General features: G+C 42.6%; 2 protein-coding genes across 2 annotated transcripts in view; both read left to right on the plus strand.

The window, feature by feature from the left end:
* The first annotated feature begins 251 nt into the window (after nucleotides 1–251).
* Nucleotides 252–16360, plus strand: LOC115201276 (myosin heavy chain, fast skeletal muscle-like). Its single transcript, XM_029764766.1, has 39 exons — nucleotides 252–267; nucleotides 594–810; nucleotides 1482–1625; nucleotides 2292–2448; nucleotides 2805–2832; nucleotides 2945–3050; nucleotides 3185–3277; nucleotides 3370–3433; nucleotides 3515–3613; nucleotides 3732–3835; nucleotides 4004–4142; nucleotides 4288–4406; nucleotides 8068–8217; nucleotides 8311–8481; nucleotides 8576–8882; nucleotides 8979–9043; nucleotides 9137–9224; nucleotides 9742–9859; nucleotides 9944–10067; nucleotides 10172–10308; nucleotides 10427–10682; nucleotides 11009–11251; nucleotides 11342–11518; nucleotides 11614–11759; nucleotides 11853–11943; nucleotides 12056–12445; nucleotides 12526–12771; nucleotides 12864–13060; nucleotides 13268–13451; nucleotides 13531–13696; nucleotides 13808–13932; nucleotides 14075–14383; nucleotides 14589–14792; nucleotides 14923–15048; nucleotides 15140–15310; nucleotides 15532–15636; nucleotides 15762–15857; nucleotides 15958–16092; nucleotides 16190–16360. Exons 2-39 carry the CDS (start codon nucleotides 607–609, stop codon nucleotides 16199–16201), a joined length of 5796 nt encoding a protein of 1931 aa, XP_029620626.1. The 5' UTR covers nucleotides 252–267; nucleotides 594–606; the 3' UTR covers nucleotides 16202–16360.
* An 822-nt stretch (nucleotides 16361–17182) lies between these two features.
* gas7b (growth arrest-specific 7b) overlaps nucleotides 17183–23802 on the plus strand; it is a 54376-nt gene continuing 47756 nt past the window's right edge. The window contains exon 1 of the mRNA XM_029764767.1: nucleotides 17183–17362. Coding sequence (XP_029620627.1) covers nucleotides 17183–17362 — 180 coding nt within the window. The remainder of the gene's footprint in view (nucleotides 17363–23802) is intronic.

Raw genomic sequence — 23802 nt, forward strand, 5'->3', positions numbered from 1 at the left:
AATTCCATCCATCGGTTTATGTAACGTCTGCCCTCTGCCTCTGAAAACCATTGTCTGGCCACCATGCCACTAGATCCCAGAATAAGCCCCATAATGAGAGATGACAGAGAACTAATCAAGGGGGGGGGGGGGGGGGGGGGGGGATGGCTTACTTTTCCATGCCCAAAACAACGGGAAGGATTTGAGGGGCGACCCAAATTATCTCAATAAAAGCCGCTCCAGTGAGTCCCTTTGATTACTGAGGGATCCGTCTGAGGGAGAACTCTGGTGAGTAATATTAAACCCTCTCCTATAGAGGTTTGTGCACTACTGACTGTCTATGCTAAAGCTTTTAATCAACAAAAGGTTCCGTTATGATCTTTTCAAAAATTCAAAAATGAATAAAAAAAGAATGGCTCCTATATCTCCTCAGGTGAGTGAAACAAAACCGCAACCTTTTCTCAGTGAGTCTGGATTTGGGTAAGGTTGAAGACGCTTTATTTTACAGTCCTCTCTCAGCTGGTCTTTTTGATTGATTCCTGTCACTGGATGTCTCTCCATCAGAGAAAGTGAATTTCTTGGACTTATTTTGAAACTCTGCTTTCTCTTCACAGTTAAAGCCCAGCCATGAGTACGGACGCAGAGATGGCCATTTTCGGCGAGGCAGCCGTATACCTCCGGAAACCGGAGCGAGAGAGGATTGCCGCTCAGAACATCCCATTTGATGCCAAGACAGCCTGCTATGTGACCAACAGCAAAGAGCTGTACCTCAAAGGCAACATCCAGAAGAGAGACGGTGGCAAAGTCACTGTAAAGATTACTGGTGGACAAGTGAGTGTTTGACTCCACAAATAATTAATATAGACAGTATTACTACACTGAGTATACCAAACATTAGGAACACCTTCCTAATGTTGAGTTGCACCCCACCTTTTTGCCCTCAGAACAGCCACAGTTTGTCAGAGCATGGACTCTACAAGGTGTTTAAAGTGTTCCACAGGGATGCTGGCCCATTTTGACTCTAATGCTTCTCACAGTTGTGTCAAGTTAGCTGGATGTCCTTTGGGTGGTGGACCATTCTTTATACACACAGGAAACTGTTGAGTGTGGAAAAACCCAGCAGCGTTGCAGTTATTGACACAAACTGGTGCTCCTGGCACCTACTAACATACCCCGATCAAAGGCACTTACATTTTTTGTCTTACCCATTCACCCTCTGAATGGCACACATACACAATCCATGTCTCAACTGTTTCAAGGCTTAAAAATCCTTCTTTAACCTGTCTCCTCCCCTTCATCTACACTGATTGAAGTGGATTTAAGTGTCATCAATAAGGAATCATATCTTTCACCTGGATTCAGCTGGTCAGTCTTTATCATAGTAAGAGCAGGTGTTAATGTTTGTATACTCAGTGTACATTGTAATAATAACTAATACAATATGTTAGTAATTAACAGAAGTAGTACTACATGTTAATAACTCTTATGTCTAACTTTCCAAGGGTGTAACAGTGATGGAGGATGATGTGTATCCAATGAATCCTCCTAAATTTGATAAGATTGAGGACATGGCCATGATGACCCACCTCAACGAGGCCACCGTGCTGTATAACCTCAAAGAGCGTTACGCAGCATGGATGATCTACGTGAGTCTAGACTGGTTAACATTACATACTGTCAGTGGTGGAAAAGGGACTCAATAGTCATACAGTACTTGAGTAAAAGTAAAGATACCTTAATATAAAAATGACTCAAGTAAAAGTGAAAGTCACCCAGTAAAATACTACTTGAGTAAAAGTCTAAAAGTATTTGGTTTTAAATATACTTAAGTATCAAAAGTAAAAGTATAACTCCTCTCAAATTCCTTATATTAAGCAAACCAGACAGCACAATTATTAGATTTTTTTTTACATTTACAGATAGCCAGGGGCCCACTCGAACACTCAGACATAATTTACAAATTAAGCATTTGTGTTTAGTGAGTCCGCCAGATCAGAGGCACTAGGGATGACCAGGGACGTTCTCTTGATAAGTGCGTGAATTGGACCATTTTCCTGTCAAAATGTAACGAGTACTTATGGGTGTCAGGGAAAATGTGTGGAGTAAAAAGTACATTATTTCCTTTAGGCATGTAGTGAAGTAAAAGTTGGCTAAAGTAAAGGTACACCAAAAAACAACTTAAGTAGTACTTTAAAGTATTTTTATTTAAGTACTTTGGACCACTGTGTAGTATATACAATTCTTTATCATTCACTCCAATACAATATCAATGAGATGAGCCAAAAGTAATTGGTTACTAAACTATGTTTCAGACCTACTCTGGGCTGTTCTGTGTTACTGTAAACCCCTATAAGTGGTTACCAGTCTACAACCAGGAGGTGGTAGTGGCCTACAGAGGGAAGAAACGCATGGAAGCCCCGCCTCATATCTTCTCTGTCTCTGACAACGCATATCAGTTCATGCTCACTGGTAAGGTTGATATTTGGCTCTAATGGAAAACCTTATTCAGCAGAATTACCTGATTTTTATTTTGCTGTTATTTTACCAGGTAAGTAGACTGAGAACACATTCTCATTTACAGCAATGACCTGGGGAATAGTTTCAGGGGAGAGGAAGGGGGATGAATGAGCCAATTGTAAGCTGGGGATAATTAGGTGGCCGTGATGGTATGAGGGCCAGATTGGGAATTTAGCCAGGACACCGGGGTTAACACCCCTACTCTTACAATAAGTGCCATGGGATCTTTAATGACCTCAGAGAGTCATGTCAATATGTCAATATATCCCCCTCATTAAACCCTCTCATCAAAATATTTTTATTCACAGACAGAGAGAACCAGTCTGTCCTTATCACGTAAGTTGCATTCTATATTAACAAACCCTCATATTTTTGTACCACAAGTAACACTTATCTTATTTTACCTATCTTATTATTTTCCCAACCTTGTTTATTTATCTGAACTCAGTGGAGAATCTGGTGCAGGGAAGACTGTGAACACTAAGCGTGTCATCCAGTACTTTGCGACAATCGCAGTGTCTGGGAAGAAAGAATCTACCAGTGGCAAAATGCAGGTGAGGCCCTGTGATACCAGGCTGGTGCCAGCTGACAAAAACCTAGTTCAAATGTATGTACCGGTAATAGTCATTTAACTAAATATCAGATAAATAGTGGTTTGTGAAGTAAAGTGTAAGAAATTATTCTACAGGGCTCGCTGGAGGATCAAATCATTGCAGCCAACCCCCTGCTAGAGGCCTATGGGAATGCCAAAACTGTGAGGAACGACAACTCCTCACGATTTGTAAGTTGAGCCTATTACCGTTATCTTTAATATAATTCTTAAGACGTGTTACAGTTCAAACCAGGAATCATAAATTATTATTTTCCAAACAGGGTAAATTCATCAGGATTCATTTTGGAACCACTGGAAAGCTAGCATCAGCTGATATTGAGACTTGTGAGTCTATGCTGTGTGTTTCTGTGCATGGTCTAGACTAGAGGTTATGGAAGGCATTGACACTCTTGACTCTTTCCCCAGACTTGCTGGAAAAGTCCAGAGTGACATTCCAGCTTGTTGATGAGAGAAGTTATCACATCTTCTATCAAGTAATGACCAACCACAAGCCAGAGCTGATTGGTAAGGATCACATGATTAATGGTATTGCCAATGGTCCAATGGATTAATGGTATTGCCAATGGTCCATCCAGCTGAGTATTGAATTTTAAATCACTAATGACTATTTTAATCTCCACAGAGATGCTGCTCATCACAACCAACCCATATGATTTCCCCATGATCAGTCAGGGGCAGATCACTGTGACCAGCATCGTAGACAAAGATGAACTGGTCGCCACCGATGTAGGTCTTCTTGATTTGACAAATAACTTGACAAATTATGTTTGCACATTTACCATAATGTGATTAACATAATACAACATCATGTGGAATCTACTTATAGTGTATATTTTGTTTCCTGCTCTTCTATTAACATTGAATCTACTTATATCTGATTGATTTGGCTACTAGACTGCTATTGATATCTTGGGCTTCACGCTGGATGAAAAGATGGGCATCTTCAAGCTGACAGGTGCTGTGATGCATCATGGGAACATGAAGTTCAAGCAGAAGCAGAGAGAGGAGCAAGCAGAGCCAGACGGCACTGAGGGTAAACATGGGTTTTGAATATGTATGCATAATATGAATATACTGTATATATACTTACCCTGAAAAGTACAACATGTGACTCATCTCAGAGATGGTCCCTTGAGGGAGATGTTAAAATTCTTCTACGGCTCCTGTCATTGTTTTAGTGGCTGATAAAATTGCCTACCTCCTGGGCCTGAACTCTGCAGATCTGCTAAAAGCTCTCTGCTACCCAAGAGTGAAGGTTGGAAATGAATATGTCACCAAAGGACAGACAGTCCAGCAGGTGAAAAATCATATCTACTAAATATTACCAATACATTTTTATTTTTATTTTTTTTATTTCACCTTTATTTAACCAGGTAGGCAAGTTGAGAACAAGTTCTCATTTACAATTGCGACCTGGCCAAGATAAAGCAAAGCAGTTCGACAACATACAACAACACAGAGTTACACAGGGAGTAAACAACATACAGTCAATAATACAGTAGAAAAAAAATAAAATAAGACTATATACAATGTGAGCAAATGATGTGAGATAAGGGAGGTAAAGGCAAAAAAAATGCCATGGTGGCAAAGTAAATAAAGTATAGCAAGAAAAACACTGGAATGGTAGATTTGTAGTTTGAAGAAAGTTCAAAGTTCAAATATAAATAATATGGAGCAAAGGAGCAAAATAAATAAAATAAATAAATACAGTAGGGGAAGAGGTAGTAGTTTGGGCTAAATTATAGATGGGCTATGTACAGGTGCAGTGATCTGTGAGCTGCTCTGACAGCTGGTGCTTAAAGCTAGTGAGGGAGATAAGTGTTTCCAGTTTCAGAGATTTTTGTAGTTCGTTCCAGTCATTGGCAGCAGAGAACTGGAAGGAGAGACGACCAAAGGAGGAGTTGGCTTTAGGGGTGACCAGAGAGATATACCTGCTGGAGCGCGTGCTACAGGTGGGTGCTGCTATGGTGACCAGTGAGCGGAGATAAGGGGGGACTTTACCTAGCAGGGTCTTGTAGATGACCTGGAGCCAATGTGTTTGGCGACGATTATGAAGTGAAGGCCAGCCAACGAGAGCATACAGGTCGCAGTGGTGGGTTGTATATGGGGCTTTGGTGACAAAACGGATGGCACTGTGATAGACTGCATCCAGCTTGTTGAGTAGGGTATTGGAGGCTATTTTGTAAATGACATCGCCGAAGTCGAGGATTGGTAGGATGGTCAGTTTTACGAGGGTATGTTTGGCAGCATGAGTGAAGGATGCTTTGTTGCGAAATAGGAAGCCAATTCTAGATTTCACTTTGGATTGGAGATGATTGATGTGAGTCTGGAAGGAGAATTTACAGTCTAACCAGACACCTAGGTATTTGTAGTTGTCCACAAATTCTAAGTTAGAACCGTCCAGAGAAGTTATGCTGGATGGGCGGGCAGGTGCAGGCAGCGATCGGTTGAAGAGCATGCATTTAGTTTTACTTGTGTTTAGGAGCAGTTGGAGACCACGGAAGGAGAGTTGAATGGCATTGAAGCTCGTCTGGAGGGTTGTTAACACAGTGTCCAAAGAAGGGCCAGAAGTATACAGAATGGTGTCGTCTGCGTAGAGGTGGATCAGAGATTCACCAGCAGCAAGAGCGACATCATTTATGTATACAGAGAAAAGAGTTGGCCCAAGAATTGAACCCTGTGGTACCCCCATAGAGACTGCCAGAGGTCCAGACAGTAGGCCCTCCGATTTGACACACTGAACTCTGTCAGAGAAGTAGTTGGTGAACCAGGCGACGCAATCGTTTGAGAAACCAAGGCTACTAAGTCTGCCGATGAGGATGTGGTGATTAACAGAGTCAAAAGCTTTGGCCAGGTCAATGAATACGGCATCACAGTATTGTTTCTTATCGATGGCGGTTACGATGTCGTTTAGGACCTTGAGCGTGGCTGAGGTGCACCCATGACCAGCTCTGAAACCAGATTGCATAGCGGAGAGGGTGCGGTGGGATTAGAAATAGTCGGTAATCTGTTTGTTGACTTGGCTTTCGAAGACCTTAGAAAGGCAGGGTAGGATGGATATAGGTCTGTAGCAATTTGGGTCAAGAGTGTCACCTCCTTTGAAGAGGGGGATGACAGCAGCTGCTTTCCAATCTATGGGAATCTCAGACGACACGAAAGAGAGGTTGAACAGGCTAGTAATAGGGGTTGCAATAATTTCGGCAGATCATTTTAGAAAGAAAAGGTCCAGATTGTCAAGCCCAGCTGATTTGTAGGGGTCCAGATTTTGCAGCTCTTTCAGAACATCAGCTGAATGGATTTGGGAGAAGGAGAAATGGGGGAGGCTTGGGCGAGTAGCTGTGGGGGGTGCAGTGCTGTTGAATGCAGTAGGGGTAGTTAGGTGGAAAGCATGGCCGGCCGTAGAAAAATGCTTATTGAAATTCTCAATTATAGTGGGCTTATCGGTGGTGACAGAGTTTCCTATCCTCAGTGCAGTGGGCAGTTGGGAGGAGGTGTTCTTATTCTCCATGGACTTTACAATGTCCCAGAACTTTTTAGAGTTGGAGTTGCACGAAGCAAATTTCTGTTTGAAAAAGCTAGCCTTGGCGTTTCTAACTGCCTGTGTGTATTGGTTTCTAACTTCCCTAAAAAGTTGCATATCGCGGGGGCAGTTCGATGCTAATGCAGAACGCCACAGGATATTTTTGTGTTGGTTAAGGGCAGTCAGGTCTGGGGAGAACCAAGGGCTATATCTGTTCCTGGTTCTAAATTTCTTGAAAGGGGCATGCTTATTTAAGATGGAGAGGAAGGCATTTAAAAAAAATAACCAGGCATCCTCTACTGACGGGATGAGGTCAATATCCTTCCAGGATACCAGGGCCAGGTCGATTAGAAAGGCTTGCTCGTTGAAATGTTTCAGGGAGCGTTTGACAGTGATGAGTGGAGGTCGTTTGACCACTGACCCATTACGGGTGCAGGCAATGAGGCAGTGATCGCTGAGATCTTGGTTGAAAACAGCAGAGGTGTAATTAGAGGGCACATTGGTTAGGATGATATCTATGAGGGTGCCAGTGTTTGCGGCTTTGGTGTTGTACCTGGTGGGTTCATTAATAATTTGTGTGAGATTGAGGGCATCAAGCTTGGATTGTAGAATGGCTGGGGTGTTAAGCATGTCCCAGTTTAGGTCGCCTAGTAGCACGAGCTCTGAAGGTAGATGGGGGGCAATCAGTTCACATATGGTGTCCAGAGCACAGCTAGGGGCCGAGGGGGGTCTATAGCAGGCGGCAACGGTGAGAGACTTGTTTTTGGAGAGGTGGATTTTTAAAAGTAGAAGTTCAAATTGTTTGGGTACAGACCTGGATAGCAGGACAGAACTCTGCAGGCTATCTCTGCAGTAGATTGCAACACCGCCCCCTTTGGTCGTTCTATCTTGTCTGAAAACGTTGTAGTTAGGGATGAAGATTTCACAGTTTTTGGTGGACTTCCTAAGCCAAGATTCAGACACAGCTAGGACATCCGGGTTGGCAGAGTGTGCTAAAGCAGTGAATAAAACAAACTTAGGGAGGAGGCTTCTAATGTTAACATGCATGAAACCAAGGCTATTACGGTTACAGAAGTCATCAAAAGAGAGCGCCTGGGGAGTAGGAGTGGAGCCAGGCACTGCAGGGCCTGGATTCACCTCTACATCCCCAGAGGAGCAGAGAAGAATAAGTATGAGGGTACGGCTAAAAGCTATAAGAATTGTTCGTCTGTGACGTCCAGAATAGAGAGAAAAAGGAGCAGGTTTCTGGGGGCGATAAAATAGCTTCAAGGTATAATGTACAGACAAAGGTATGGTGGGATGTGAGTACAGAGGAGGTAAACCTAGGCATTTAGTGATTATGAGAGAGATATTGTATATTATAAATGTATATATAAATGCATATCAATCAGTCCATTATGATTATTCCAATTCTGTTGTATTATTGTTTCACTTTTAGGTCCATAATTCAGTTATGGCCCTGGCAAAATCCATCTATGAGAAGATGTTCTTGTGGATGGTTATCCGCATTAACCAGATGTTGGACACCAAGCAGCCAAGGCAGTTCTTCATTGGTGTCCTGGACATCGCTGGGTTTGAGATCTTTGATGTAAGTATTGAATGTCCTCAGCACAGTACTTAATCTAATGATACAGTCTCTGTAATATTGAAATACAGTATGTCAATCAAATACTTTCTACAGTACAACAGTCTGGAGCAGCTGTGTATCAACTTCACCAACGAAAAACTGCAACAGTTTTTCAACCACCACATGTTTGTGCTGGAACAAGAGGAGTACAAGAAAGAGGGAATTGAGTGGGAGTTCATAGACTTTGGAATGGACTTGGCTGCATGCATTGAGCTCATTGAGAAGGTAAGTGTAATGGGAATATTTCATGTCAGATGAGAAAAATTTACACTACTGTTGTATCTCGTATCAACCTCTTATCAACCTCATTCCACTACAGCCAATGGGCATCTTTTCCATCCTTGAAGAGGAGTGCATGTTCCCCAAGGCTTCAGACACCACCTTCAAGAGCAAGCTGTACGACCAGCATCTGGGAAAGACTGGCTGCTTTCAGAAGCCCAAGCCTGCCAAAGGCAAGGCCGAGGCCCACTTCTCCCTGATGCACTATGCCGGAACTGTAAACTACAACATCTGTGGATGGCTGGACAAGAACAAGGACCCACTGAATGAGTCTGTGGTCCAGCTGTATCAGAAGTCTGCAGTTAAACTGCTGTCTCTCTTATATGCAAGCTTTACACAAGCCGATGGTACGGGATCTATAACTTTATCTCTAAAAACATGGTCTTGTGTACACAACATGGTGTTATAGATATTCACACAACTCTTGCTTGTTTCATTGACAGATCTTAGCAAGAAAGGTGCCAAGAAGAAAGGTGGCTCCTTCCAAACAGTGTCTGCCTTGTTTAGGGTAGGGGGATTCATCAAGTAGTGAAAATAATGAATACAAATGAGGTATTGAGACTCAAACGTTCCACTCAAACACGTTACTATCATCCCACAGGAGAACTTGGGCAAGCTGATGACAAACCTCAGATGCACTCATCCTCACTTTGTGCGCTGCTTGATTCCCAACGAGTCAAAGACTCCAGGTAGCACTAAAGCATTGGTTACTGAGTGTATGTACGAGATGGAGTGAGCTCCAAAAGTAATGGGACAGTGAATTTTTGGTTTTGTTTTATTGTAAAACACTTCTACATGGATGTGGATGCTACCATGATTACGGAAAATCCTGAATGAATTGTGAATAATGATGAGTGAGAAAGTTACAGACGCACAAATATCTTCGCATGCTAGGAAAATTAGACCAAATACTAAACTTTGGACCACTTTAATCTACATAAGTGAATTTGTTCCAATGCTTTTGGTCCCCTAAAATGGGGGACTATGTAAAACAAAAGTTAGAATTTCAAAACGGTTAATCCGATATGGATGAAAATCCCAACAGTCAGCACTTTAACCTCAAAGTCATTTCAAATCCAAATTGCTGGAGTACAGAGCCAAAACAACAACAAAATGTGTAACTGTCCCAATACTTTTAGAGCTCACTGTGGCAGTTAATAATCACTCTCTTCAGATAAAATGCAGCCAAAATCTTGTACATCTTAGGTCTCATGGAGAATGCCTTGGTGATCCACCAGCTGAGGTGTAATGGTGTGTTAGAAGGTATCAGAATCTGCAGAAAAGGTTTCCCGAGCAGAATCCTGTATGGTGATTTCAAGCAAAGGTATACAATCATCAATGGTAGTTCACCAAAAATTCTATGCATTTAAATCCTTTGAAATGTATATATCTTTCATGTTTGTAACAGGTACAAAGTATTGAATGCCAGTGTTATCCCCGATGGCCAGTTCATTGACAACAAGAAAGCTTCAGAGAGGCTCTTGGGGTCAATTGATGTGGACCACACTCAGTACAAATTTGGGCACACCAAGGTAAGAGGAGCCCAATTTTGTTCATAATCATAAACCACAATGTTAACATTGGCAGTTAATCTAAATCCTATTCTACGGCCCAACAATGTCCTTTTGTCTCTCAGGTGTTTTTTAAGGCTGGGCTGCTGGGAACTCTGGAGGAGATGAGAGACGAGAAGCTGGCAGTGTTGGTTACAATGACTCAAGCGCTCTGCAGAGGCTTCGTCATGAGGAAGGAGTTCAAAAAGATGATGGAGCGAAGGTAAGACTGATAAATTGACTCAGTAGGACTGATCTGCTTGACTAATTATCTGTGAAGCTATAATATTTAATTTTTCTGACCATGGGGATGATGTAACAACCTCTTATTCCTCACACAGAGAATCTATTTTCATCGTCCAGTACAACATCCGCTCCTTCATGAATGTGAAACACTGGCCATGGATGAAGCTGTACTTCAAGATCAAGCCACTCCTAAAGAGTGCTGAGACTGAGAAGGAAATGGCCACCATGAAGGAAGAGTTTGCCAAGTGCAAGGAGAACCTGGCCAAGGCTGAAGCCAAGAAGAAGGAACTAGAGGAGAAAATGGTCTCCCTTCTGCAGGAAAATAACGATCTTCAGTTACAAGTAGCTTTGGTATGTTATTCACCAGTTAGGACCCAAAACATTTACAACAAAGCTATATTGACATTGTAAAATAAATAAAAGCATATAAAAATATAAAGGTTATTTTATGTTGAAACCCTCATATTAAACACTAACGGTATTCACTAAGTTTTTACAGCTTTGTCATTCTATTTTTCATTTTATTTTCTAATTGTATATATTTTACATGTTATGAAAATTAGCTATAATCCTTTAAAGTTTCCAAAATTCTGGTAGTTTACTGGTAAATTGTGAACTTACCGGTAACAAATAAATATAATATTTGATTTAAACATGTTTTGAAAATAATTCTGTAGGAAAGTGAGAACCTTTCAGATGCGGAGGAGAGATGTGAGAGTCTCGTCAAGAACAAGATCCAGCTGGAGGTCAAAGCTAAAGAGCTGAGTGAGAGGCTGGAGGATGAGGAGGAGATAAACGCTGAGCTGACCGCCAAGAAGAGGAAGCTGGAGGACGAGTGTTCTGAGTTAAAGAAGGACATTGATGATCTGGAGCTCACCCTGGTTAAAGTGGAGAAAGAGAAACATGCAACTGAAAACAAGGTTAAAGAAACTTCCCCGGCATAAAGTCTACATTGAAGCTATTTGTTTTATCAGTATGAGAACTGTTCACTTTTGTGTTTCTGTGAACAGGTGAAAAACTTGACTGAAGAAGTGTCAACACTGGATGAAACCATTGTTAAAGTATCCAAGGAGAAGAAAGCCCTCCAAGAAGTCCACCAGCAAGTCTTATATGATCTCCAGGCAGAGGAAGACAAAGTCAACACTCTGACCAAAGCCAAGGCCAAGCTGGAACAGCAAGTGGACGACGTGAGTTTGACAAGTCCAGTACATCATAGGCCTACTGTATGTCATGACGTCCTAACCTTGGTATATTCTTAAAATTATTCCATGTGATGTTACAGCTAGAGGGCTCTCTTGAACAAGAGAAGAAACATTCCATGGACCTTGAGAGATCCAGGAAGAAGTTTGAGGGAGATTTAAAACATGCCCAGGAATCCATAATGGATCTGGAGAATGAAAAACAGCAAACAGATGAAAAGCAGAAGAAGTAAGATTAAATACTTCTTACATACTGTATACATTCTACTGGATCAAGTTTTATCCACATTTGAACAACTTTCAATTAATATTTAACTTATAGGAAAGACTTTGAAATCTGTCATCTTGCTGGAAAAATGGAGGATGAGCAAGCCCTTGGTGCCCAGTTGCAGAAGAAACTAAAGGAACATCAGGTATCAAAATGCAACAAATGCAACACATGTTTCAAGCAATGATGTTGATATGTGGTGCAACTGCCAACAATGCATCCAATGGTTTTTTATCAACTGTTCTGTTTTTTTCCAGGCCCGTATTGAGGAGCTGGAAGAGGAGATTGAGGCTGAACGTGCTGCCAGGGCTAAGGTGGAGAAACAGAGGTCTGATCTCGCCAGAGAACTTGAGGAGATCAGTGAGAGGCTTGAAGAAGCTGGTGGAGCCACCATTGCTCAGATTGAGATGAACAAGAAGCGAGAGGCCGAGTTTCAGAAACTGAGACGTGACCTGGAGGAGTCAACTCTGCACCATGAGGCTACTTCTGCTGCCCTGCGTAAGAAACATGCAGAAAGTATGGCCGAGATGGGAGAGCACATCGACAACCTGCAGCGAGTCAAGCAGAAGCTGGAGAAGGAGAAGGGAGAATACAAAATGGAGATCAGTGACCTGGTCAGCAACATGGAGTCGGTGTCCAAATTGAAGGTAAGTTGACAAGTTAACATGATTTATTGCACATTTTCAAACCTATATTTGGGGTTATAAAGAATGTTTTGTTCTGCCAGAGTAACCTGGAGAAAATGTGCCGAAGCCTTGAAGATCAAATCAGCGAGCTGAAGGCCAAAAGCGACGAAAGTCAAGGAAACGTCACTGACATCACTGTCCAAAAAGCAAGATTCCAAACAGAGAATGGCGAGCTTTCTCGTCAGCTGGAGGAGAGAGAATCGCTGGTATCCCAGCTGACCAGAAGCAAACAGGCTTTGACTTCGCAGGTGGATGAACTGAAGAGGCTGGCTGAAGAGGAGCTTAAGGTACAGAAACACAACTGATTCAAATGTCCGCATCACATCAAACAAACATTAAGACACATACTAAACATTTCCCTTACTGGGTGTGTTTGCAGGTCAAAAATGCCCTAGCCCATGTCCTCCAATCGTCCCGCCATGACTGTGACCTACTGAGGGAGCAGTTCGAGGAGGAGCAGGAGGCCACGGCAGAGCTGCAGCGTGGCATGTCCAAGGCCAATGTAGAGGTGGCTCAGTGGAGAACCAAATACGAGTCTGATGCCATCCAGAGAACAGAAGAGCTGGAGGAGGCCAAGTATGATTAGTCAGACCTGTAGATATACAGAGTTAGGCTCTCATGCTGACACCAAACATTCCATTGCAAAGATATTCTGATTTGCATACAGTGGTTTTTTGGAACCGTTGATGAAAATATAGAGACCATTCTATTTCTTAATATTTAGCAGCGTTTGCTGAAATCTCTATATCTATGGCTCTCTATAACTTTTAATTTATCTATTAGGAAGAAGCTTGCCCTGCGTCTTCAGGATGCTGAAGAGACAATTGAGGCTGTGAACGCTAAGTGTTCCTCTCTGGAGAAGAGCAAGCAGAGGCTGCAAGGAGAGGTAGAGGACCTGATGATTGATCAGGAGAAAAATCACGCCTGGGCCGCTAACCTGGACAAAAGGCAAAAGAACTTTGACAAGGTATTAAATGACTTGGAGAGGACTCAAATCATTTTAAGTTGAGGTCTATTTCTTGGTAACAAACTTTTTGTCTCCTCAGATTTTGGCTGAATGGAAGCAGAAGTATGAGGAGAGTCAGGCTGAGCTGGAAGGTTCCCAGAAAGGGTCTCGTGCTATTAGCACTGAGCTCTTCAAAATGAAGAATTCTTACGAGGAATGTCTGGATCAGCTGGAGACCATGAAGAGAGAGAACAAGACGCTGCAGCGTATGGCTGAGACTGTGGTTTTCGCATTCTTAGACTTTAAAAAGTATCCTATAGGCAAAGGCAACTGATAAAATTATAGACCAAATCTCTGTTTTTCTATTTGATCACCAGAGGAGGTCACAGACCTGAGTGATCAGCTTGGTGAGACTGGGAAGAGCATCCATGAAGTGGAGAAGGCCAAGAAGATTATAGAGACTGAGAAAGCAGAGATCCAGACAGCTCTTGAGGAAGCAGAGGTACTGTGTTTCAACAATACTGTAGATGAGTAAAGTTGCTGTGGTTCAGTTCTGGGCATGAAACCTGGTAGGTTGTACTCTTTATAGTTACATGTACACTTCAAAGCAAGTGCTCTTCAATCACCACCCTTATCTCCCTCAGGCCTCTCTGGAGCACGAGGAGTCCAAGATACTACGTGTGCACCTGGAGCTGGCCCAGGTCAAAGGCGAAGTGGACAGGAAGCTAGCGGAAAAGGACGAGGAGATGGATAAGCTAAAATGCAACAGCCAGAGGTTGATCGAGTCCATGCAGAGCACTCTGGAAGCTGAGGTCAGGGGCAGGAATGATGCTCTCAGGTTCAAATGCAAAATGGAGGCTGATCTTAACGAGATGGAGATCCAGTTGAGCCATGTCAACCGGCAGTCTGCTGAGGCCCAGAAACAGCTGAGGAATGTCCAGGGACAACTTAAGGTGAGGGTCACTTTTACTGCAAACAGCCATGTGATGAATTTTGGAGCAGGGTAATGTGTGGCATCATAACAGAGCATGGTAGTAGCACTAACCCCAACTTCGATGAATTGGTGTTAGAAGTAGGATCCACACCTCTACTTCCTCGCTGCACTTCAGTTGCAGCTTCATAGAACTAATCAAGACATGGTTGTGACTGGTTTGCCAGGATGCCCAGCTGCACCTGGATGAGGCTCTGCGTAGCCAGGAGGACCTGAGGGAGCAGACAGCCATGGTGGAGCGCAGGAGCTCCCTGATGCAGGCCGAAGTGGAGGAGCTGAGGGCTGCCCTGGAGCAGACGGAGAGGAGCCGCAAGATGGCCGAGCAGGAACTGACTGACGCCTGTGAGAAAGTGGGGCTGCTGCATTCCCAGGTTAGTGTCAGTGGCTTATTTACATCATATTTATAAGGAAATATAATCATGTAAATTACAGTTGAGGCCTTATCTATTCTCATCGGTCAAGTCAGGAAGAACTTCTCAAGTTGAAGAACTTCTATTTCAGAACATCAACCTGATGAGCACCAAAAAGAAGCTGGATGCTGACCTCACCCATCTCCAGGCTGAGGTTGAGGATGCTGTCCAGGAGGCCAGGAATGCTGAGGAGAAAGCCAAGAAGGCAATCACGGACGTGAGTGACAACCAGAGGTTTCACAGAGTACACTGTCATAGAGATCCCTCTTTCAATCCTGTTTGTCCTTGTTCTCTGTGTGCCAATGCAGGCAGCCATGATGGCTGAGGAGCTGAAGAAGGAGCAGGACACCAGCGCTCACCTGGAGAGGATGAGGAAAAACCTGGAGGTCACAGTCAAGGACCTGCAGGTCCGTCTGGACGAGGCTGAGAACTTGGCCATGAAGGGAGGCAAGAAGCAACTCCAGAAACTGGAGACCAGGGTGAGTCAATAACAGCTATTCTCTTCTGATATGCAAATGCATAGCTCTCAAATGGATGATATCCAGAGGATTAGCCGACTGAGTACGAGCGGTAGGAAAATCTCTAGGCTATAATAACTCTGCATCTGAATTTCAAATCGATTTTTCAAAAGAAGTGCATATTAATTAAACAAATATATCTGAAAGAGTGACATTCCAACCTTTGACCCTCTGGGTTGCAGGTGAGAGAGTTGGAGGGAGAACTGGAGGCTGAGCAGAGGACGAGAGTTGATGCCATCAAAGGAGTCAGGAAATATGAGAGGAGAGTCAAGGAACTCTCCTACCAGGTAGAGGATTACCATATTGCATTGATATTACCACTACTACAGTAGTTTAATGATAATGATGGTTATGATGATGATGTGGGGTAGGTGGATGAAGACAAAATGGTAATAATAATAATATTTTCCAGGCAGAGGAGGAAAAGAAGAATGTCTTCAGACTCCAGGACCTGGTGAACAAGCTGCAGCTGAAAGTAAAGGCATACAAACGCCAGGCTGAGGAAGCTGTAAGAAAAACGTTCATTTGTCATCTATACCCCAATTCAAAATGGCTGCATATGTATTTAATTATGACGTTAACCTTGTTGATGCTGAATTTCTCCACAGGAAGAGCAGGCTAACACACACCTGACTAAGTTCAGGAAAGTGCAACATGAACTGGATGAGGCATCCGAGAGGGCTGATCTCGCTGAGTCCCAGGTCAACAAGATGAGAGCCAAGAGCAGAGACATGGGCTCAACGGTTTGTTTGAAATTATACCTTTACAGAAAATGTTGTTTAGTAATGCCACAGTATTCATAGGTAGTGAATGATATCAAACCTTTCTTTCTCCAAACAGAGCAAAGAATAGTGAAGAGAAGATATGACTCAGAAGACTCCTAAAATAGGAGTTTTTAATTCCTTATGTACTATGCATGCTTGGCTCACTGTATGTGCTGTATTATTAAACTCACATAATATGGGTTTCGTGTGTAGGCCTATGATATAAGCTCCTTTGGAAAGAATAGTGCATTTCTACCTGAAGTATATTGGCGCCGCCTTGTGGTTAACACCCGTTGTATTTTCTATCTTGCCTCCACTTTTCACTTCAACATTGCGACACTAAGATTACTTTCGACCTAATAGACATGGCTATACTGTATGTTACAACGAGCATAGGCTCGCCTACCATGATTGTGAGATCTACACTACGTTTAATTGCAAAATAAATTGTGGCACACATTCCAAAAGTATGACTAAGTAGCTGCATTCATTGGACGTGCATATCATTGATCGGTGGAGCTCCTTTTCAACAGTTCACGTTATGGCAAAGTCACATTGTTTTACACGGTCGCCTTGTCAAACCTTCATAAACAATCGCGTCTTGGAGAAGTGATTCAACTGACAAAGTACGTTACACTTCAATAGGCCCAGCCTTGGTGAAAGTTGCTAATTGATTACTAATCCCCACAACATAACTCATGTGCAAAAAAAACGGAAGCGAGTACCGAGTTATCTCATAGAAAAGCGCAATCGGAATTGAAGGAGCACAGACTTGACTGTGGACTTTGCGAAAGGGAGTTCACACAAGCGGAGAAGCGCCCATATACACACGCTCAGAACGCATCTGCGCTGAGTTCGGGATTTTACAGGATTCTTTTGACAAGGGATGCCTTTTCATTCACTCAGAAAGTACTTTAACCAGATTCGCAACATGTTGGATTGTTGTCATTGATGCGCTAACGAATCAACATTACAAGTTTGACAAGAAAGATCCAAGTGAATCACGAGGAAAGGGATCAGTCTGTGTGAATCTACGCGCGGACCCGACGTTATACCGGAGAAGATAACGATGTCTGGATCTTACTGCAAAAGTTTATACTCCTTCAGCGGGGACCAACATCAGCAGGGTTTGACTTTTGAAGTTGGAGAAATCATTAAGATAGTTCAGCCGTTGCCTGGCGGCTGGTGGGAAGGAGAGCTGGATGGAGTCAAGGGATGGTTCCCAGCAACTTATGTTCAGGTCTTAGAGGTAAGTCTGAATGTCCACTCACAGATCAATAAATGGTGCAATGCCAATGGTGAAGCAAATGGCAACAAAATAAACAATTTTTTCCCCCCCCCTCTCCGTTTGAGTTTGGAGTGAAGCGTATACTTAGTATGACCTAATGAAGTACGAGTCCTTATGATGCTTACTATATTACCCAACGAAATAACGTCATCATAAGGAGTCAAGTAGTCTTTACACTTCAATAACACACTCGGATATTTTGACATTGTGTTAAATACGTATCCTCATAACCCCACATTCACACCCATGGCTGGTATCTTAACAGACGTGGAGATTTGTTTCAGAGGAGATGAGGGTTTCAAACAGTTTTCCTGTTGGTGTTAATCAGCTTGAGAGCTAGCCTCCCCGCCCCTGTCCACTCTTCTGAGGCCTCCACCACATTTCCTCATTCCTGACACATTCCATTGGAATTCTCAGGTCTCCTGCCTGTGTCTGTCTGCATGAGTGCACGGGGCAGATTACTGAGGGAACACACTGCTCTGTCACAGCAAGGTCACAAGTACGCACAAACACAAGGTTCACGGAAGGGCAGGGAAATCCTTAGCAAAGGACTGTCTTGAATCAGGTTTTAGCCAAGAGTGACAAGAAAACACAGCTAATTACTTGTTTTTATCAACAATTGGCAAAAGGAAATGGACACTAGCCCAATGTTCACACTCGCGGACACAGTAAATCACTGGATCAGAAATGAGATGGGAGTAGCTCTGTAGGACGTGGGCTGGCCGAGGCAGCTGGTCCTCAACACACCTCAATCGGTCATTCAACATACCAGCTTGATGTGGTTGTGTAGCGCTTGAAGGGGAACTGCCAAATCACCAGTGACCCTGTAGTTCCAGAGCATGTGAACGTCCACCTTTTATCATAAAGGGTCAGATCTCTTGATAGATGTACGTACAGGGAGGAATCTGGTACTTGGTACAGTAGTGTACATCTCTATTTTTCCAGATAAGGATGAGTGGGAAGCAGCTCTGACATGACCTGATACTGGGTGTGTAACAGGTGGAGGCTGCATTGAAGGAAACTACTTGAGTAGTTAGTTACATTGGCTCAGGTTTAGGATGTGTGTTGCACCATCAACCCCTCTACCCGTTCCACCACCTCACTGAGAACTGGATGAGAAGGAAACTCTATTCACATGTAAAATCACATACATTTCACCTCTATTAATGCAGGGACTGGATCATTAAAAACAACCTCTATTTGTTCAGAGCATTACTGTAAAGGAACTGGTAGTCTATATGACTGTGCGTGAGTAGTTACCATCAGCAGTAAGTATTCAGCGATGTCTCTGAATAGCATAAAAGCATTTCATTTGAAACACTGACATAGAAGTGTGTAGAAACAGGAAGTTCTTCCGAATGAGTTACCAAATGATTGCTACTAATGCTGACTTGGCTCTTGCGTATAGATCTGAATGAAAGAACCACAATAGAAACTTCCTTATTCTAGTCAACCAATGAAACTAGCCAGGCATTTTCAGGGAATTCCTTTTGATCTCGTCCATCTGTTCTACATGAATTCAAACAAGAGGGAAACACACCTAGAAACAGTCCTATATGTCATCAATTCAGACCGAGGTGTTTTCAACGACAGAGTCAGGGGAATGTGTGTTTTCACCGCTGGCGTCGTTTACAGTGTGGTGCTTTGATCTCTGTCTGAGACACGCTCCATTGTCATCTTCAGCAGACAAGGCTTTGTTCTCCAAACAGTCTATTCTTCTTTTTTTCTTCTTCTTCAAAATTTGATGAGTCGTTCAACAGAACCTGTCATCAGGCCTGTGCTCGCCTTGACAGACCCTCAAATCCGCACAGTCCCCGGGAACCTCCTTGTATAGATAGATAGATACTGCCTTCATTTTAACAAACAAATACAACACAGAAGGCATTCAGTTCATAATTTATGATGAGATGTTCATAACTTTTATTTTTTGAATAACTTTAACTTGTAGACTTTATCTTTGTGTTATTGATATGGAAGCTGGAGAATGTGTAATATAATTGGGCGCTGCTGGCTACTTTCAGATGAGGAGTACATTAAAGGGGATGGTGATAATGAGCTATACATTTCCTGTTACTATAGCAGTGATCACTGGGTGAGGGATGACAGCTGTGTTTTATTGAGGAACTGTTTCCTGTCCTTCTTTTGTGTATTTTCCAAGCTCACTGAATGACCAAGAGAAAGAGGTAATGTAATTTATGATGTTATCAGATGTTTAGGACAGGGTGGTTAAAGAGGGGTTCCACCCCTAACATCAGTAAAGTGCTGAAATTGGTATTTTTCTATATCAGTATGAGTCTACCCGTTGTCTATATGGTTTTATATACAGTTGAAGTCGGAAGTTTACATGCACCTTAGCCAAATACATTTAAACTCCGTTCTTCACAATTCCTGACATTCAAACCGAGTAAAAATTCCCTGTCTTAGGTCAGTTAGGATTACCACTTTATTTTAAGAATGTGAAATGTCAGAATAATAGTAGAGAATGATATATTCAGCTTTAATTTCTTTCATCACATTCCTAGTGGGTCAGAAGTTTACATACACTCAATTAGTATTTGGTAGCATTGCCGTTAAATTGTTTAATTTGGGTCAAACGTTTTGGGTAGCCTTCCACAAGCTTCCCACAATAAGTTGGGTGAATTTTGTCCCATTCCTCCTGACAGAGCTGGTGTAACTGAGTCAGGTTTGTAGGCCTCCTTGCTCTCACATGCTTTTTCAGTTCTGCCCACAAATTTTCTATGGGATTGAGGTCAGGGCTTTGTGATGGCCACTCCAATAACTTGACTTTGTTGTCCTTAAGCCATTTTGCCACAACTCTGGAAGTATGCTTGGGGTCATTGTCCATTTGGAAAACCCATTTGCGACCAAGCTTTAACTTCCTGACTTATTTCTTGAGATGTTGTTTCAATATATCCACCTAATTTTCCTCTCTCATGATGCCATCTATTTTGTTAAAGTGTACCAGGCCCTCCTGCTGCAAAGCACCCCCACAACATGATGCTGCCACCTCCGTGCTTCACGGTTGGGATGGTGTTCTTCGGCTTGCAAGCCTCCCCCTTTTCCCTCCAAACATAACGATGGTCATTATGGCCAAAGAGTTCTATTTTTGTTTCATCAGACCAGAGGACATTTCTCCAAAAAGTACAATATTTTTTCCCATGTGCATTTGCAAACTGTAGTCTGGCTTTTTTATGGCGGTTTTGGAGCAGTGGCTTCTTCCTTGCAGAGCGGCCTTTCAGGTTATGTCAATATAGGACTCGTTTTACTGTGGATATAGATACTTTTGTACCTGTTTCCTCCAGCATCTACACAAGGTCCTTTGCTGTTGTTCTGGGATTGATTTGCACTTTTCGCACAAGTATGTTAATCTCTAGGAGACAGAACGCATCTCCTTCCTGAGCGATATGATGGCTGTGTGGTCCCATGGTGTTTATACTTGCGTACTATTGTTTGTACAGATGAACGTGGTACCTTCAGGCGTTTGGAAATTGCTCCCAAGGATGAACCAGACTTGTGGAGGTCTCCAATTTTGGCTGATTTCTTTTGATATTTCCCATGATGTCAAGCAAAGAAGCACTGAGTTTGAAGGTAGGCCTTGAAATACATCCATATAGGTACAACTCCAATGAACTCAAATTATGTTAATTAGCTTATCAGAAGCTTCTAAAGCCATGACATCCTTTTCTGGAATTTTCCAAGTTGTTTAAAGGCACAGTCAACTTAGTGTATGTAAACTTCTGACCCACTAGAATTGTGATACAGTGAAATAATCTGTCTGTAAACAATTGTTGGAAAAATGACTTGTGTCATGCAGAAAGTAGATGTCCTAACCGACTTGCCAAAACTATAGTTTAACAAGATATTTTTGGAGTGGTTGAAAAGCAAGTTTTAACGACTCCAACCTAAGTGTATGTAAACTTCCGACTTCAACTGTACCGGTATGACTCTGGTGGTCATGACAACCTAACTGATGATCAGAAGTGGAACAGGGCACGGTGAATCATGGATCATGCCATTGAGTCATCAAGTCAAGTCATTGCTGATTAGTGCCAAACTAATTGAGGTGGAGCTTAATGAGGAAGAGATGAGGGGAAAAAGGATAAAGTAAATGAAAGCTGTAGAATCTAGATGAATGGACCAATTAGACACACCATTGATGACATATTTCACCCAATGGAAATGGCTCTCCGGGGGACAAAGAATTTGATTGGTTCGAAGAATGAGTCATTAACATTTTGGTGTATAATAGTAAGCTACATATACAGCTGTTTACCACGTTGGTGAGTTGGCAATGACCGACTATTACCAGAAAACAATTTAGTCTCCACGCTAAACTAATTAGCACTTTGGTGTGATGTCACTTTCCTTTGCCTAATCATCTTGAAGTAGCTCACAGCTTACTATAAATTTATTTTTTGCTAATTTCCTTTACATGTATTTTAGCTAGCGTCTGTTCCAATCAAAACAGATTAGACTATAGGTTATAGTGTAACTTACTGGGTTTTGTGGTGTCCATGCTATGTTATCATTATTTGATTATTCCAATAGTTGCTATGGAATGGCATCCTGCATTCATCTCTCCTCAGTAGCCCACTCTCTCTCACACACATTCTCGCTCTAATCTCCAACCCAAAGACAGTCTAGTGTGATTATCAGCACTGGCGTGACTGAGGGAGCTGGCATGGTGAGGCCTGCTATATTCTGTGCTGTGTGGGCATGGAGACCACAGTTCTAGTCTAGATGACAGCTGGGCAGGGTCAGCGTTTACTGGGGCACCACTCCCATAACTAATCAGGACGCCCCCGTTGCTCCTGAAATATTAATGTGGGTAGTGGATGGATGTGTAACCCTAACGCTGCAGATGGGCCTAAGAGGGACCATCTGTAGAGACTAGGGTAGAGAGTTCACCTTGACTCTCAAACAATGACTGAATCATTTTACTTGTTGAGGTTTTCACATCTACTAACAGCAGTATGAGGCAGACCTTTTTCTACTGTTGAAATTAGGCATGGGATCTTATGTGAAGTTAATGTCATAACATGTGACAACAAGTAATGCAACATGTGATAACTTGATCGCATGTGAAGTGTTCCAAAAACACGTTTCATTTTATTTTTGTAAGCGATATTATTTATCTCCATATGGCATATGTTTTCAAAGAGTCGTGTTTTAATGTTACACTTTCAAATGAGTAAATGAAACCAGGCAATATACTGAATTAGCCAACTGATCTGATCTTATTCAACTGAAAACCTGTGTGTTTTTGGAACCGCATGTGGAATTCATGTTTTTTCCATAAGGGAACTTACGGCAGGTAGCCTAGTGGATAGAGGGTTGGGCCAGTAACAGAAAAGTTGCTGGATCGAATCCCCGTGCTGACAAGGTAAGACATAATCTGTCGTTCTGAACACGGCATTTAATCCACTGTTCTCCGCTAGGCCGTCATTGTAATAAGAATTTGTTCTTAACTGACTTGCCTAGTTAAATATGAAAAATAAAACCCCCTCTCATTAGTCTTTTAAAGCCTTCCCTCAGTGGGTTAGTCAGCTGTGTTCTGAAACTGTATCTGTGGTTGTAACTGGGCTAGTGTAGTGTTAGGACTCTGGGCTCCTCACACAGGGGGTAGGTACATAGTCATTTAGGCTGGCATAATCCCCCTGTAGAGGAATGTGAGGGTCAGGGAGCTGCTGAGACCTACTGCCCCCCTACACACCACACCGCCAGGTGTTTCCCTGCCAGGAACATGGGAAAACTCTACAACTCTCTAACCACCACTCCCAATGCTGACATCATACCCGTGGTAAACACTTTCCACTAAATTGCATATAATCTGTATTTATTCAGTATCATACCGTAGTTACTCTGACTACTTTGAATAACAATCAGACTGTTTGTTTACTCAGCTGTACACGGTAGCTGCAGATGAGGATTTTCCTTGTTTTATAAAGGAAATTAGTTACTAGGGTGTAGGTACTGTGTAGTTGCATGCAGTTTGATATCTCCTACCTGGGATACTATTCAAGTAGAATGATTGTGTCTGTATTTCTTTGTTTGCTTTGTTAAATGAGTGAATACAAGATATGATCTTCCACTGTACAGCATGACCTTAGCAGTCAGTAGAGACATTCCACATGCTGCACTAACTCAATTGTCTCATGTCACTTCTGCAGTGTTATCAGTTAAATTTGTAAGGCCAGAGAAGGAGACCGGAGGAGGGATAGAGGGACTTACAAGGCATGGTACAGGTCTTGTGCAATCCACATAAACTGGTATGGGCAGAGGAAGCACAAAACGGGCTTTGTTGCACGTAGGGAGCACCCTAGCACTCACCACACACTGTCTGCCATTGTCTGCTTCCTTATGTCTCATAGCCTGTGTTTCTCTCTCATTGTGACTGAATG

The sequence above is a fragment of the Salmo trutta genome, chromosome 10, assembly GCF_901001165.1.
Source record: "Salmo trutta chromosome 10, fSalTru1.1, whole genome shotgun sequence".
Lineage (NCBI taxonomy): Eukaryota > Metazoa > Chordata > Actinopteri > Salmoniformes > Salmonidae > Salmo > Salmo trutta.

Excerpts from the sequence above, each read along its gene's own strand:
- LOC115201276 (XM_029764766.1), top strand. The coding sequence starts at position 607 with ATGAGTACGGACGCAGAGATGGCCATTTTCGGCGAGGCAGCCGTATAC. Across the intron at positions 2,449-2,804 it reads ATATCAGTTCATGCTCACTG|ACAGAGAGAACCAGTCTGTC; the intron begins GTAAGGTTGATA and ends TTTTATTCACAG. Across the intron at positions 3,614-3,731 it reads CCACAAGCCAGAGCTGATTG|AGATGCTGCTCATCACAACC; the intron begins GTAAGGATCACA and ends TAATCTCCACAG.